This window comes from Hoplias malabaricus, chromosome 12 (genome assembly GCF_029633855.1).
Source record: "Hoplias malabaricus isolate fHopMal1 chromosome 12, fHopMal1.hap1, whole genome shotgun sequence".
Taxonomy (NCBI): Eukaryota; Metazoa; Chordata; class Actinopteri; order Characiformes; family Erythrinidae; genus Hoplias; species Hoplias malabaricus.
In genome coordinates, this window is record NC_089811.1 from 38,374,092 (window position 1) to 38,388,235 (window position 14,144).

A 14,144-nucleotide genomic window follows, 5' to 3' on the forward strand; every position below is an offset into this window, starting at 1 on the left:
AGTGGACGTGTGACCCCATCCGGGCGTTCCACACCTACAGGGCGGAGAACCCCCTTGGGTAAACCAGGAGACTCCACTTTAAGGCAAGGGGTGCCCCAAAAACCATATACCTTCATGGACGAGAAAGCCAGGTACCAAGCATTTGAATAGTTGTTTGTTTTTTAAGCTGTGTGCCATAGAAAAGTGCTTAAAGCAACGTTCTTTTTATAAAATTCAGATGTTTCTTCACTGTTTGCTAGCGCTACAAATTGTCTTTGTCCAGCTAGGCCTTCTCTCTCTGTTTCTGCTCATGGCAGAGGCCTCTGGAGTCCTTTAGACAACAGAGAACTCCAAATGTAGAAAAGCATGAACTGAGATGAGAATGTGGCTCTATTCCTGCTCCATATTATTGACATATTTTTGCTAATTCTTATCACTTAAGGTGGAAATGTTTGGGAGACGACTAACTGAAAGTGGAGCTACAAATGAGTTTCTGTAGTAAATCAAACAATTAATAATAAAAACTTACAGACAAGTTAAACTTCAGCCACATACAACCAACTGTCATTATTTCCCCATTCAAACATACCATTCCGCCTTAAAATACTTGCCATATCTGAGTGTAAACAAACCAGAGAACTACATTTCCCTGCAATCGTAGACTCTCACTTTCGGTTTAGGGTTTTATCTGATATCATGTTAGTTAAATATAAAATGGCAGTTAAATGCATTGAAAAGCAAATAACTTTTTTTTGGAAATGTTTCTTTGGATGATAGAAAATACTAGAAATGTGCAAGTGTGTCTTTTTCATACACACTGCAAACAAAAGCCTTTTAAATATCAGTCGTCAGTTACGTTGTCTGTAAAGAAATCTAAATCTAAAATTGGCCATAAAAGATAATGACTAATGCATCATATTACACACAATTACACGTATTACACATCGTATTAAACATCAGTTCATTGCCACTTGTATTAGAAAAAAAAAGGGTTGTCTCCTTTTAAACAGTGTTGTGGTTTTGCTCATGAAAATGGAGAGTAAATGTCACCTGTGGCTGAAGCCTTTCTCCTTAGCTTTGCTGTATTTTTCTTCTAAAGCTCTGAGCCCATTGTATGAATAGAAGTGATACTTCTGCAGTAATAGTGGCTACCACCATTGCGTTTTAATTGCTTTAAAACTTGTATTAAACAGTCTTTGTGGTGTGGTGTGCGTATAAGCAGACAGACATGATCGTTTCTCAGTGTTTTGTTTCTCAGAATTACTTCCTCATACCATCACAGAGAGCGGGATTGGCAGTGTGTTCATTCGTCTGTCTCTGAAGCTATTTCTTAAACAAGTGATTGGAAAATGACCATTAAAACTAGAGAAGAAAACATTAATTTTTTTCTGTTAACATCTCTCCTTTCTTTCTTTTATTTCTGTGTCGTTCCAGAGGCCGTTTTGGTGTTATCCGTGAATGTAGAGAGAATGCTACGGGCAACCTGTTCATGGCAAAAATTGTCCCATATGAGCCTGACAGCAAGCAGACTGTTCTACAGGAGTATGAGATCCTCAAGTCCCTGCATCATGACAAGATCATGGCTCTCCATGAAGCCTACGTCACTCCTCGCTACCTAGTGCTCATCTCGGAGTGCTGCGCAGGAAAAGAGATCCTCTATAGCCTGATTGACAGGTCTGATTGTGTTTGGCTTCAGGCTCTGATCACGTAGCTGTAGCACAGAACAAGAACCTGTTGTTTCTTCACTTATCTGTGTTAATGTAAGAGAAGATAGGCAAGTTTTAGATCAGAAATCAAGTGGATGAGTTTGTAAAGTCTGTGGCTTGCACCTAAAGCTTCTGGGTAGGCCCTGGACCCACCTCAACACTAGACTGGATGAAGCTGTCACAGAAGATGAATGAATGAATGAAAGAATTTAAGCTCTAACCACTTAAACTGTTCCATTATTTAAAAAACAGATTGTACATTTCAACTGCTATTGATTTAACTCACAATTCTTCAACAAATTATAATTGCAGGCCTTTTGAAACAAAACATTATCCCAATTTCAGTTACACAACCAAGGGCAATCTGTCTTTACTATGCTCCTGTAGGTGTCTGTGATGTTGTCTGGTCGGTTTATACACAAACACAGGTTTGTTTTAATGTAATCTAGACTTTGGTCCTTGTGTTTATGGAGACCTTTGCCAATCTCTCACTCCTCACCAGGTTCCGCTATTCAGAGGACGACGTGGTGGCCTACATTGTTCAGGTTTTGCAGGGTCTGGACTATCTGCACAACAGGAGAATCCTGCATTTGGACATCAAGCCAGACAACATCATAGTTACCTACATGAACATAGTCAAGATCATTGACTTTGGCAGTGCTCAGACCTTCAACCCACTCTTCCTGAAGCAGTTCAGCCCTCCTATAGGAACCCTGGAGTACATGTGTAAGTAATGACTGCTGTGCTTACAGTAATTCAACCTCAAAGCCTCTTTAATTAACCCTGTAGTTCAGTGTATGCAATTTGTTGGCTTGGTTTATTTATTTTTTGTAAGTTATATATCTTTCCTGATACTTACTTTACCCCAATCTGGGCCATTATTTTTCTGTTTTCTCTCTGCTGTAATGTCATACTAGTCTTGTCTATTTGAAGTGCATGTCTCTGTTTTGATTTTTTTTTTACATAATTGAGCACATCCTCATGCCCTGTAATTTGTGTTTCTTTTGAATCCCTGCTGATTGATGAAAGCTCCGGAGATGTTGAAAGGGGACGTTGTGGGTCCTCCAGCTGACATCTGGAGCGTTGGTGTTCTGACCTTCATCATGTGAGTGTCGGTCATTTCTGTACAGCAATGCTCTTCTGAGAATAAGCATAACAAACTGATCTGGTTTACAGAACGAGTGGTAATCTGTCTGTAAGGAGTTTGAAAGCACAGCATCTTAAGTGTCTCAGTTTAGTACGCAGATCATTAATGTAATCAGTTTAGTATTGATTTACAGCATGAGGTACAATCCCATTAAACAAGCCCACAGTGAGATTTACATCCAAATCAAGAGCAGGGAAGGAAATCAAACCTGTCAGGGACATATTTTAGCTCATGAGTTGTATGTTTTTGCTAGTTCTTTGATAAACCAGACATTAATATGAGATGCTAGTTAATGAATTGAAGATAATTATGAAAGTTGCAAATTGTTATACCCTACTATCCACTGTCTATCTATCCATCCAGTTCGCCCTCTGCCCCTCCCTTCCTCTCTCACACTAACACACTGTTGCTTTCATTTGCCTACCTGTTTGCAAATTTGCATGCTTTTGCTTACCAACAAAATAAAGAAGGCTTTTCATTCCACCAGCTGACAGCACTGTTTTCCACATTTTGGCTTTTTTGAACACCGTAGAAACATGGAGTGAATGTTTATCACTTTCAGTTTTTGTTTTCCTTTGCCAAACCTGACCACTCACAGCCTGAATCTTTTGTTTCTGTTCTCAGGCTCAGTGGAAGGTTGCCTTTCACAGAAATGGACTCTGCAGAGACAGAGGCCAGAATCCTGGCAGCAAAGTTTGACCTCAGCAAGCTCTACCAAAATGTGTCCCAAAGTGCCTCTCTGTTCCTGAAGAAGATCCTGTGCAGCTACCCTTGGTGCGTACGACTCCACGTACTGTGTTGTGCTGCATCGCCTGAGATCGGCTACGTCCAAGTCAAATTGGACTTGAAAAACACAATAAATAAATAGAAAGAAACACGATTATCAGGACATCAGACAAGATTTAGGTTTGCGGCATTTTATGAAATTGTTAGAATTGTAAATGTGTGTTTGTGTTTGAATGGGTGTGTGTGTGTGTGTTGTGTTACATTCCAGGGCCCGTCCCTCCATCAAGGACTGCTACAACAACTCCTGGCTGCAGGATGCATATCTGATGCGTCTGAGACGGCAAACCCTCACCTTCACCACCACACGCCTCAAAGATTTTCTGAGCCAGCAGCAGCAGCTCAGAGCCCAGGTGGCCACCAAGCACAAAGTCCTCCTGCGCTCTTACCAGAGCGCCCCCCAGACCCCCACCTCACCCGTCTCACCTACAACACCTTCTACACCCTGCACACTCTCCATACCCTCCACACCATCCACGCCCGTCACCCAGTGAGCTCAACCTGGCTCCGCCTGAAGAGGAATCTGGCCCAAGGGTAGCACTCCAGGGGAAGGACAGGGAGGCCCAGCCCCAGGACAACTCACTGATACTTGGCTGGACTTACCATGGAGCGCCAGTGACTGTCCTGTGAGTGACCACATCACCAACTGGCCCTTATTCTGCGAAGAGTCAAACACACCCTTAGTCAGACATGAAAAGAGACAAGAAAATCCTTCACAACGCACGTGTCCCAGCATACACAACACGCCCCGCTATGTTAACTCCCATCCGCTGTGGCCAGCATGCTCAGCACTGTTTTCTTCATTTTCCCACCCATGCACAAACTTGCTCTGCCCCTGCACTGCTGTGCCCTTCCCACACAACCCTTTTCATATTACGGCTGTTTGACTAAGGTGTTAAAACCTGGTCTCTGCGACATGCAGAGTCAGGAACTATAGACCCATTGCGGTCTTCCTACAAAAGCTGAAGGTCTAATGAGGACACAGAAGTGTACGTTTGCCAAATGTCATGTTGATGTAAACTTTTGTGGTGTTTCCCTATATCGACCCCGGGGCCTTGGTAAAAGAAATACGTATATCATTTTATTCGGCTAGTTTTTATGACTGCGACTTTTACTACAGGTAGTTGTTATACGGTTCTGATGAGTGTTTACGGAGTATGGAGCACTCGAGCTATTCTTACTGTAGTGCCACTGGATGTTTTACAACCAACTTGTTTTTGTCTTCAATAAACTTTACATTTCATGGCAGACAAAGTCCTACTTAGCAGCTTGAGATGCCAGAGAAACCATCATTCAAAAGCAGTTGTAATGCAATATGGCCCCCGTGTTCAAAAGGATGCAGTCTTTCATCCTTCTACGCTGATGAGGATTTCTGCAACTGTTTTCATTCTCTTTTATCTTTTTTTTTTTAATGGTAGGTTGCCTTTCCATTTAAAACCCAGAATGTACTATACATCACAGACGTCTTTGCACTAATTTCGTGTATTGGCTTTTGTTGAAGTCTTTTGAATGCACTGAAAACATTTTTTTAATATCTGCACACTGGTGGAGTGATGAGCATGCTATCAGTACAAACATTTCCTTTATAGACGAAATAGAATAAACCCATTACCTGTGGCAGTAAAGAGGAGGTTTTGTTGCATTATTCCTAGAACTCATAGTATAGGAGAACGATCTGCTTAAGAGTTTTATATTTATGAATTTTAAGATGTAATACGTCTTGGTGGTGGAGATTTTGAGTCACATTTTCACACAAGCCCTGACCAAGAATGTAGTGGATATGTACATGTAACACCACCTGAACGGACATTAGGACAGCTCGGTATAATGAGCCGAACTTTATTACTGTTCTTTGGTCTCTTTATACGATCTTCATTGAAAATGCACACATGCTGCCCACTTCTCTTCTAATGAGTGTTTTACAGAATTAGTGCCATTTGCAAGAACTGCCACTTTTCTAGTTGTGACTTTAAGTTAAGACGACACAGTGGCTGCTATCCTGAATGTTTAATGAGTCTTTGCAATGTGATTTTTGAATATTCTTAATATGAGGAATACAAATGTACCATGATTAATTGATCAGAGTGAATACAACTCATACATTTTGCAGAACAATTATTCGGTGCAATTAATAGCAGGATTGTGTTCATTCTAAGGTCCTGGGTACCTAACGCATCACGACATTACAATCTTAGGAACCCTACAATTCTAAATATGAAAGACCTAATTTATTAATTAATATATAATTCATAATATAATATAAATAAGCCTTCCAGGTTCCCACCCTCCTTTTTTTACCTCAGAGAGAGGGTTAATGATAAAACTGGCCAATTATATTTGTGCATTAACAGGATTGCTTTGATGTGAGGTCGGATGATTTGGAAGATCTCATGTTGAGAGTCATTATAATTTGAATTCTACTCTGTAAACAGGAGATACATTGGATCAGGAACACAATCAATGGCTGGTTTAAAAATTGCTCACTGTATTGTTTTGTAATAAGATGAATATAACATTTGACTTTTGTTTTTGATTTAATCGACACACCTTTTGTATTGGATTTTTTTCGTTCAGCTCAGGATCACAGAAACCTAATGGAAACGTTGACGTATTTTAAATGTTTTCTTTTGCATTATTTGGTCAAATGAGGGACATGTGTGTAGGTTTGGTCCTGGAATTGACTGGGCATGGTATGAATTATGTCAACACCAGTTCTGTTAGAAATAATATTAAAAATTAAAAGTGGAATAAATATACATAAATATGTGGATCACAAAAAATTGAGTTGTTTTTAATGGAAAGTGGACTGTCGTAACTGATCTTTTCTATTCATTCAGCAGAATAAAGTTGTTACTGTAGAACAGATTGAGTTCAGGTATAAAGCTTGCAAATAAGTAACATATGAAATATAATGGCACTGCCAGCCCAGTTAATGTAATCAGTTAAAGACAATACACCTCTGGAGGGGAAAAAGTATGGGTTCAAAAAGGTATTATGTGTTGCTGTGCCTGCTACACCGATCCACCCTAGTTTATTTCCATTTTTCATTTTCTTAAACTCCTGATATTTACAGGCTTTTTTTCTTTTTTCCCTTATTATTATTATTATTATTATTATTATTATTATTATTATTGTGTTCCTGTACTTTTTCAAGTTTTGTATCTACCTTTTTGCGTAGCTGAAAGAGAATGATTCCCATTCTTTGCTGATTACATTTTGAATTACACAAGTTTGGAACTAGCATTTTCTAGGCCAACACCACCACGTGGAATCACACTAAAGCAAACCAGGCTGAAGAGCCACGGGCGCTGGTTTGTGGTTGTGAATAGGGTTTTGTATTATTAACTGGTGTGTGAGCGTTTGTGTACTTTTTCTTTGGATCATGCTGGGCAACCCTTTAATGTGAAACCAAGCTGTTTTCTGGAATGCGTTATGTTGCACTAAATCAGTGACAAACATGGACATGACGTGAATGTTTTACAGTAGTATGAAATCAGTGTGTATATGTGGAAAACATGACAATTCATAAAATAAAGTCAGTAATTAACATGCATCTGGATATAGCTGTTTTTGTCACATACATTCTCTAAATTCCTCAATCAAACGTCCAAAACTATGACCCATTGCTTTATACCAGTTAAGGGTCATTTTTAAATTGTTTACTTCCTTATGACGTGTACATTGTTAAATTGAACGTCAAACTCTTTTGTTGTGTTTGTACAGAATATGCCCAGGAGTATTTCATGAGTGAATGCAGATACTTTAAGGTGCTCCCAATGTGGACACATTAACTTGAATTAAGATACAACTAAGTGGAATAATGGGCGGCACGGTGGAGCAGCAGGTAGTGTCGCAGTCACACAGCTCCAGGGGCCGTCTGTGAGGAGTGTGGTGTGTTCTCCCTGTGTCTGTGTGGGTTTCCTCCGGGTGACTGTCTGTGAGGAGTGTGGTGTGTTCTCCCTGTGTCTGCGTGGGTTTCCTCCGGGTGACTGTCTGTGAGGAGTGTGGTGTGTTATCTCTGTGTCTGCGTGGGTTTCCTCCGGGTGACTGTCTGTGAGGAGTGTGGTGTGTTCCCCCTGTGTCTGCGTGGGTTTCCTCCGGGTGACTGTCTGTGAGGAGTGTGGTGTGTTCTCCCTGTGTCTGCGTGGGTTTCCTCCGGGTGACTGTCTGTGAGGAGTGTGTTGTGTTATCTCTGTGTCTGTGTGGGTTTCCTCCGGGTGACTGTCTGTGAGGTGTGTGGTGTGTTCTCCCTGTGTCTGCGTGGGTTTCCTCCGGGTGACTGTCTGTGAGGAGTGTGGTGTGTTCTCCCTGTGTCTGCGTGGGTTTCCTCCGGGTGCTCCGGTTTCCTCCCACAGTCCAAAAACACTCGTTGGTAGGTGGATTGGCGACTCAAAAGTGTCCGTAGGTGTGAGTGTGTGCGTGAATGTGTGTGTGTGTCTGTGTTGCCCTGTGAAGGACTGGCGCCCCCTCCAGGGTGTATTCCCACCTTGCGCCCAATGATTCCAGGTAGACTCTGGACCCATCGCGACCCTGAACTGGATAAGTGGTTACGATAATGAATGAATGAATAAGTGGAATAACATGAAATAAAGCTGAACCTTCTAGAGCAGCTGCACATGAGTTTAACATCACAATACCCAGTGCCAAGCATTGGTTATGGAGTATAAATAGCCGAAGCAATGCCCTGCAAAGGAGTAAAACTTTCCTGGAGGACTTCCATCAAGTACTCAGTCTACATCAGTTTAACTAGTAATGACCTTAGTAAGATTTTATACCTTAAATTAAATGAAGTTATAAAGGCTTGCATTAAATATAAAGCCTTATCTGGTGAGTAGAAAGTGTTACTGCAGGAATACAAGCAAACACACTGTCTACCTCTTGGTATCCTTGATCTCAGAATAAAACTTGTGTAATGGGATGTTATGACATTTAAAACCATGCCTTATGCTCAAGGGACTGTATTTTTTAAGCAAGCACCTTTAAAGAAGTACATTTTAAGCAAAGCACTTCACATCAAACCACGATAAATGACTTTGGTTACATCATAATCTCATTATGCATCAATTTGGTAAAAATCAGTGTAATTCCCCTTTACATTTTCATGAGACGAGTCCAGAACTGAAGGCATAGACTCATGCAACACACTTTCCACTGACATTTTCATAAGTAACAGCTGAAAATTCCCAAAAGAGGCTCAGTAGCTAAGTATGTAGATGCAGTCAAATGGGCCCTGTCCAAACCCTGCAGTGCCCACCTGTGTGAATATCCCCATTAGGGAGCATTCATCTTTCACATCCACGTATTTGGAATCCAGCTCCACTGCCCTCCAGTCTCCCTTACTGCATTCTGGGTTGCCTCCAGGGTCTTTTAGCCATGGATTCACTATATAAGGCACAGCTTGCTACTCTCTGATGTCCATTTTTAATCAGCCTCATCAAGCTAAGACTCTCCAAAGAAGGAGAAATCCTGGGGTGGTATTTGTAGGCCTCTGTCCCTATGGAGCTCAGTTTATAAAGACCAGTTCTCCAGGCAGAACTGAGCAACACTGCACTCATCTTAATAACTGTCCTGGAAAGATCCAGGAGCCTGGCTGGGGTGAGTTTTTCCTGATTGTACTTGAATTAATATAATTAATGAATTAGTTCAGCTAGAGAAATAAAGCACCAGTCAAAGGTTTGGACACATCTTCTCATTCAATGGTTTATCTTTGTTTTTTATTATTTTCTCTGTTGTAAATGAATGTGGAAGACATTAAAACTATGAAGGAACACATATGGAATTATGTAGTAAACAGAGAAGTGTTAAACAAAGCAGAATATGTTTTATACTTTAGACTCTTCACAGTAGACCCCTGTTGCTTTGACGACAGCTTCACACACTCTCTCCGTTCTCTCAGTCGGCTTCATGAGGTCGTCACCTGGAATGGTTTTCAGTGAACAGCCGTGGCCTCGTCGAGAGTTCATCTGTAGAACCGCTCTCTTCTGAATGTGTCTGAGACTGTAACTGGGGTTGTGCAGAGGTAGGGGCTGGTACACAGTTCTATACAGTGACTAGCTCTACTCCACCAATCACTGATGAGGAGGAGGTGTGTCCAAACTTTTGATGGGTACTGTATGTGTATCTGAAAGGATTTGTCAGTGGAACAGTGTGTTCCTGTTGATTATACATAACATTACGACCGTCGCTTTGCTTATACACTCACTGTCCATTTCTCTCAGCTCCACTGACCACACAGGAGCACTTTGTAGTTCTACACTTACAGACTGTAGTCCACCTGTTTCTGAGTATACTTTGTTTACACCTTTCCCCCCTGTTCCTCAGCGCTCAGGACCCCCACAGAGCAGGTGTGATGTGGTGGTGGATCATTCTCAGCGCTGCAGTGACACTGACGTGGTGGTGGTGTGTTAGTGTGTGTTGTGCTGGTGTAGAGTGGATCAGACACAGCAGTGCTGCTGGAGTTTTTAAACCCTGTGTCCACTCTCTGTCCACTCTGTGAGACACTCCTCACTCGTTGGTCCACCTTGTAGATGTAAAGTCAGAGACAGTAGCTCATCTGTCGCTGCACAGTGTGTGTCGGTCGTCCTCTAGTCCTTCATCAGTGACACAGGATGCTGTCGGATGGATGTTTTTGGTCGGTGGACTGTTCTCAGTCCAGACACTGAGTGTATGTCTGTAACTGTAGAACTACAAAGTGCTCCTGTGTGGTTAGTGGAGCTGATAAATTGGACAGTGTGTGTAGATATAAAGTAGATGTTTCTAATCCAGTGATAATTCAGTGTATAACAGCATTCCTCCTCATGTGATATTGCTTAACTGATCAACACACCAGTGATGCCTACTTATGTGTGATGTTTTAACAGATGTCCAAATTCAAGGCTGCTCCCCCACCAGGGTGCACCATCAACATTAATGACACTCAAGTACAGGAAGCAGCAATCCGCATCCAGGCCTCATACCGGGGGCATCGGTAATACACATATACACGTTTACCACATATTGCACATAGAGATAGGTCTGATATTAGAATTAACTGGGGAAATGCAACGATTTAGACCTTCACATATCTGATGTGTCTTCTGTACAGAGAAAATATATATTGGGCGTAATCAGATATGGAAACCCTTCATTCATTTATTGTCTGTAACCCCTTATCTAGTTCAGGGTCACGGTGGGCCCAGAGCCTACCTGGAATCACTGGGTGCAAGGCAGGAACACACCCTGGAGGGGGCGCCAGTCCTTCACAGGAAGACACACACACACTCACTCACAAATTCATTCACACACTCACACCTACGTACACGTTTGAGTCTACAATCCACCTACTTGTGTGAACTTGTGGTTTTGGAGCATGGAAGGGACCCAGAGGAAACCCATGCAGACACAGGGAGAACACACCACACTCCTCACAGACAGTCACTTAGAGCAAACCCATTCAGACACAGGGAGAACACACCACACTCCTCACAGACAGTCACCCGGAGGAAGCCCACGCAGACACAGGGAGAACACACCACACTCCTCACAGACGGTCACTCGGAGGAAACCCACGCGGACACAGGGAGAACACACCACACTCCTCACAGACAGTCACCCGGAGGAAACCCACGCAGACACAGAGAGAACACACCACACTCCTTACAGAGAGTCACCCGGAGGAAACCCACGCGGACACAGGGAGAACACACCACACTCCTCACAGACAGTCACCCGGAGGAAACCCACGCAGACACAGAGAGAACACACCACACTCCTTACAGAGAGTCACCCGGAGGAAACCCACGCGGACACAGGGAGAACACACCACACTCCTCACAGACAGTCACCCGGAGGAAACCCACGCAGACACAGGGAGAACACACCACACTCCTCACAGACAGTCACCCGGAAGAAACCCACGCAGACACAGGGAGAACACACCACACTCCTCACAGACAGTCACCCGGAGTAAACCCACGCAGACACAGAGAGAACACACCACACTCCTCACTGACAGTCACCCGGAGGAAACCCACGCAGACACAGGGAGAACACACCACACTCCTCACAGACAGTCACCCGGAGTAAACACCCACATGGACACAGGGAGAACACACCACACTCCTCACAGACAGTCACCCGGAGGAAACCCACGAAGACACAGGGAGAACACACCACACTCCTCACAGACAGTCACCCGGAGGAAACCCACGCAGACACAGAGAGAACACACCACACTCCTTACAGAGAGTCACCCGGAGGAAACCCACGCAGACACAGGGAGAACACACCACACTCCTCACAGACAGTCACCCGGAGGAAACCCACACGGACACAGGGAGAACACACCACACTCCTCACAGACAGTCACCTGGAGCCGGACTCGAACTCACAACCTCCAGGACCCATGAGCTTCGTCACTGTGCCACCCTATTTTACATAAAATTTTAATAAACAGTTCTCTAAAACAATGGAAATGTCAACTCAGCTCAAGTTACATAAGGTAGTGAAACCTAACTACTAGTGTTGTTGCAGTAAAGACATTACAATTTTGATGATCATATTTGTAGGTCAAGAAAGGAGCTTCGTGAAAAGGGTCCGCCGAAGTTTCTGCAGGAGTTGAAGGATGTGCTCCTGGTGGAGGGCAGTGCTGCGAAGCTGGAGTGCAGAGTCAGCGCTTTCCCAGACCCCTTCATTGTGTGGCTGAAAGATGGAAAAGAGCTGAAAGACGGACCCAAATATCGCTATGTGTTTGAGGACCCTGATGTTGTAGCTCTCGTGGTGCGTGATGGGGAGCTGGTTGACCTTGGCAGATATACCGTGACCATCAAAAACACCTTTGGCCAGACGTCTGGCTCTGCTTGCATCATAGTGGAGGGTGAGTTACATTATTTTGTTGGTCATTTTATAATTTTAAGTAAATGGAATGTAAATGTATTAGCATGCTAGCTAGTTCTGCCATTTCAGCAATTTCAAATAGCCATTTAACTGGCTAACATGTCCAGCAGAAACACATATTCAGAGCTACTTTTAATATGAATCATATTAGATACAGACCAATGAAATGTTAGGAGTCTGGCTCAAGGACGCTTACTGATGTAGCATGTGCCAACCCACAAAGATAATTGAGTCAGATTCCTCTGACTAGATGTTAGTACATTGCACCACTACCAGCTAGCTAACTGTTAGCTTGTGCTTAGCTGAAATAACCCACATGTTGAATATTATTACTTGAGTAACATCTGGAGGTGGAAATATATGCTGATGTTAATCACTAATATCAGTGACACTACCTTGGACAATGAAAGGAAGAGAGGCTAACACATGGAGCTTGTGGAGGGGTGCTGCAGAAGCAGGTGGCGAGCACTGTGTCTGCCCATCTGAGGCTGGGGCAAGGGACTTTGCAGGAAGGTCACTTTACAAAGCTTATAGCACCCTGGGCAGCACTGGCACACGTAAAAGAAGAGAAGGCTTCAAGATGGTTGTGGATTAGGAGGAAAAAACTGTGGGCAAACGCTACTTGGACACATGCCGGGAATTGATCACTCCTGGTTGAGTCACCTGGGTGAGGGTGTCTGAAGTTGAAAGACCCGAAACACCCTATGACCCCAGGTACTATCACTGACGATGTGTCCCAGAGCATCACTAGGAACTGAGTTATGAAATACATTTGTATTGTTTCCCATCTTCATAGCGTTAAAACCCATTTTCTGGTTTCCACATAGTTCCTGCTAAAGTCAATAAGGGTCCAGACAGCGTGAAAGGAAAGAGAGGGACTATGGTGGTCCTGAAGGCGGACATCAGTGGGGAACCACCCCCTGACGTGGCCTGGCTAAAGGATGGTGAAGATATAGAAGAAGATGACAGGTTAGCTTTCACCAGAATATTCTTGATTGCTTAACTGTAAATTCTGTGATATATTAAAGATGTATTAAATAATTGTGATCACCAAAAGTGACATATATTACAAAACAATAAACATATGATAAAAACTATTAATTATTTATTATTTTATGCAAACCATACACAATGAAACAACACATTGTTTGTAGACCTTGAATGAACCAGTTTATTCTACATAGAGTGGGTCCTCCACAATATATTTACACCATAGATGAAGAAATATGAAAATAAATATCCAAATGCTCCTTCAATCTGGTATGTCTGTTTCCCCACAGAGTATTCTTTGATGTAGGAGACACCAGCACGATTCTGACCATCAAAAACGCAAGGCCATCAGACTCAGGAAAGTACGAGGTGTTTGTGGAAAACAGTCTCGGAACGGACCAGTCTTTTGCTCGAGTGGACATCCTGTGAGAATCTCAATAAATAAAATTGATTCCTCCCTCTTAGGGCCCTCTCCTCATCTGTTAAATGGTTACTGACACCCAATATATATTTACAAAACTCTGAACACAGAAATACTGGTATAAATTCACAGATAATTCAGTTTGCATAATGTCTTGATTAATAGATAACGTTGGTTCTTCTTCTTGTACCAAAGAACTTGAGAATATTACTGTCTGTTCAGAACGTCCAATGTTTTATAGACA

General features: G+C 42.7%; 2 protein-coding genes across 2 annotated transcripts in view; both read left to right on the forward strand.

The window, feature by feature from the left end:
- Positions 1–7,160, forward strand: part of LOC136710444 (striated muscle preferentially expressed protein kinase-like) — a 102,058-nt gene extending 94,898 nt beyond the window's left edge. The window contains exons 26-31 of the mRNA XM_066685942.1: positions 3–131; positions 1,414–1,653; positions 2,188–2,411; positions 2,715–2,790; positions 3,457–3,606; positions 3,827–7,160. Of these exons, the coding sequence (XP_066542039.1) occupies positions 3–131; positions 1,414–1,653; positions 2,188–2,411; positions 2,715–2,790; positions 3,457–3,606; positions 3,827–4,109 (1,102 nt within the window). The 3' untranslated portion in view covers positions 4,110–7,160. The remainder of the gene's footprint in view (positions 1–2; positions 132–1,413; positions 1,654–2,187; positions 2,412–2,714; positions 2,791–3,456; positions 3,607–3,826) is intronic.
- A 3,315-nt stretch (positions 7,161–10,475) lies between these two features.
- On the forward strand, positions 10,476–13,908 carry LOC136710488 (SPEG neighbor protein-like). Its single transcript, XM_066686023.1, has 4 exons — positions 10,476–10,582; positions 12,162–12,469; positions 13,317–13,458; positions 13,770–13,908. The coding sequence occupies exons 1-4, from the start codon at positions 10,476–10,478 to the stop codon at positions 13,906–13,908; spliced, it is 696 nt and encodes a 231-aa protein (XP_066542120.1).
- Positions 13,909–14,144: the final 236 nt, after the last annotated feature.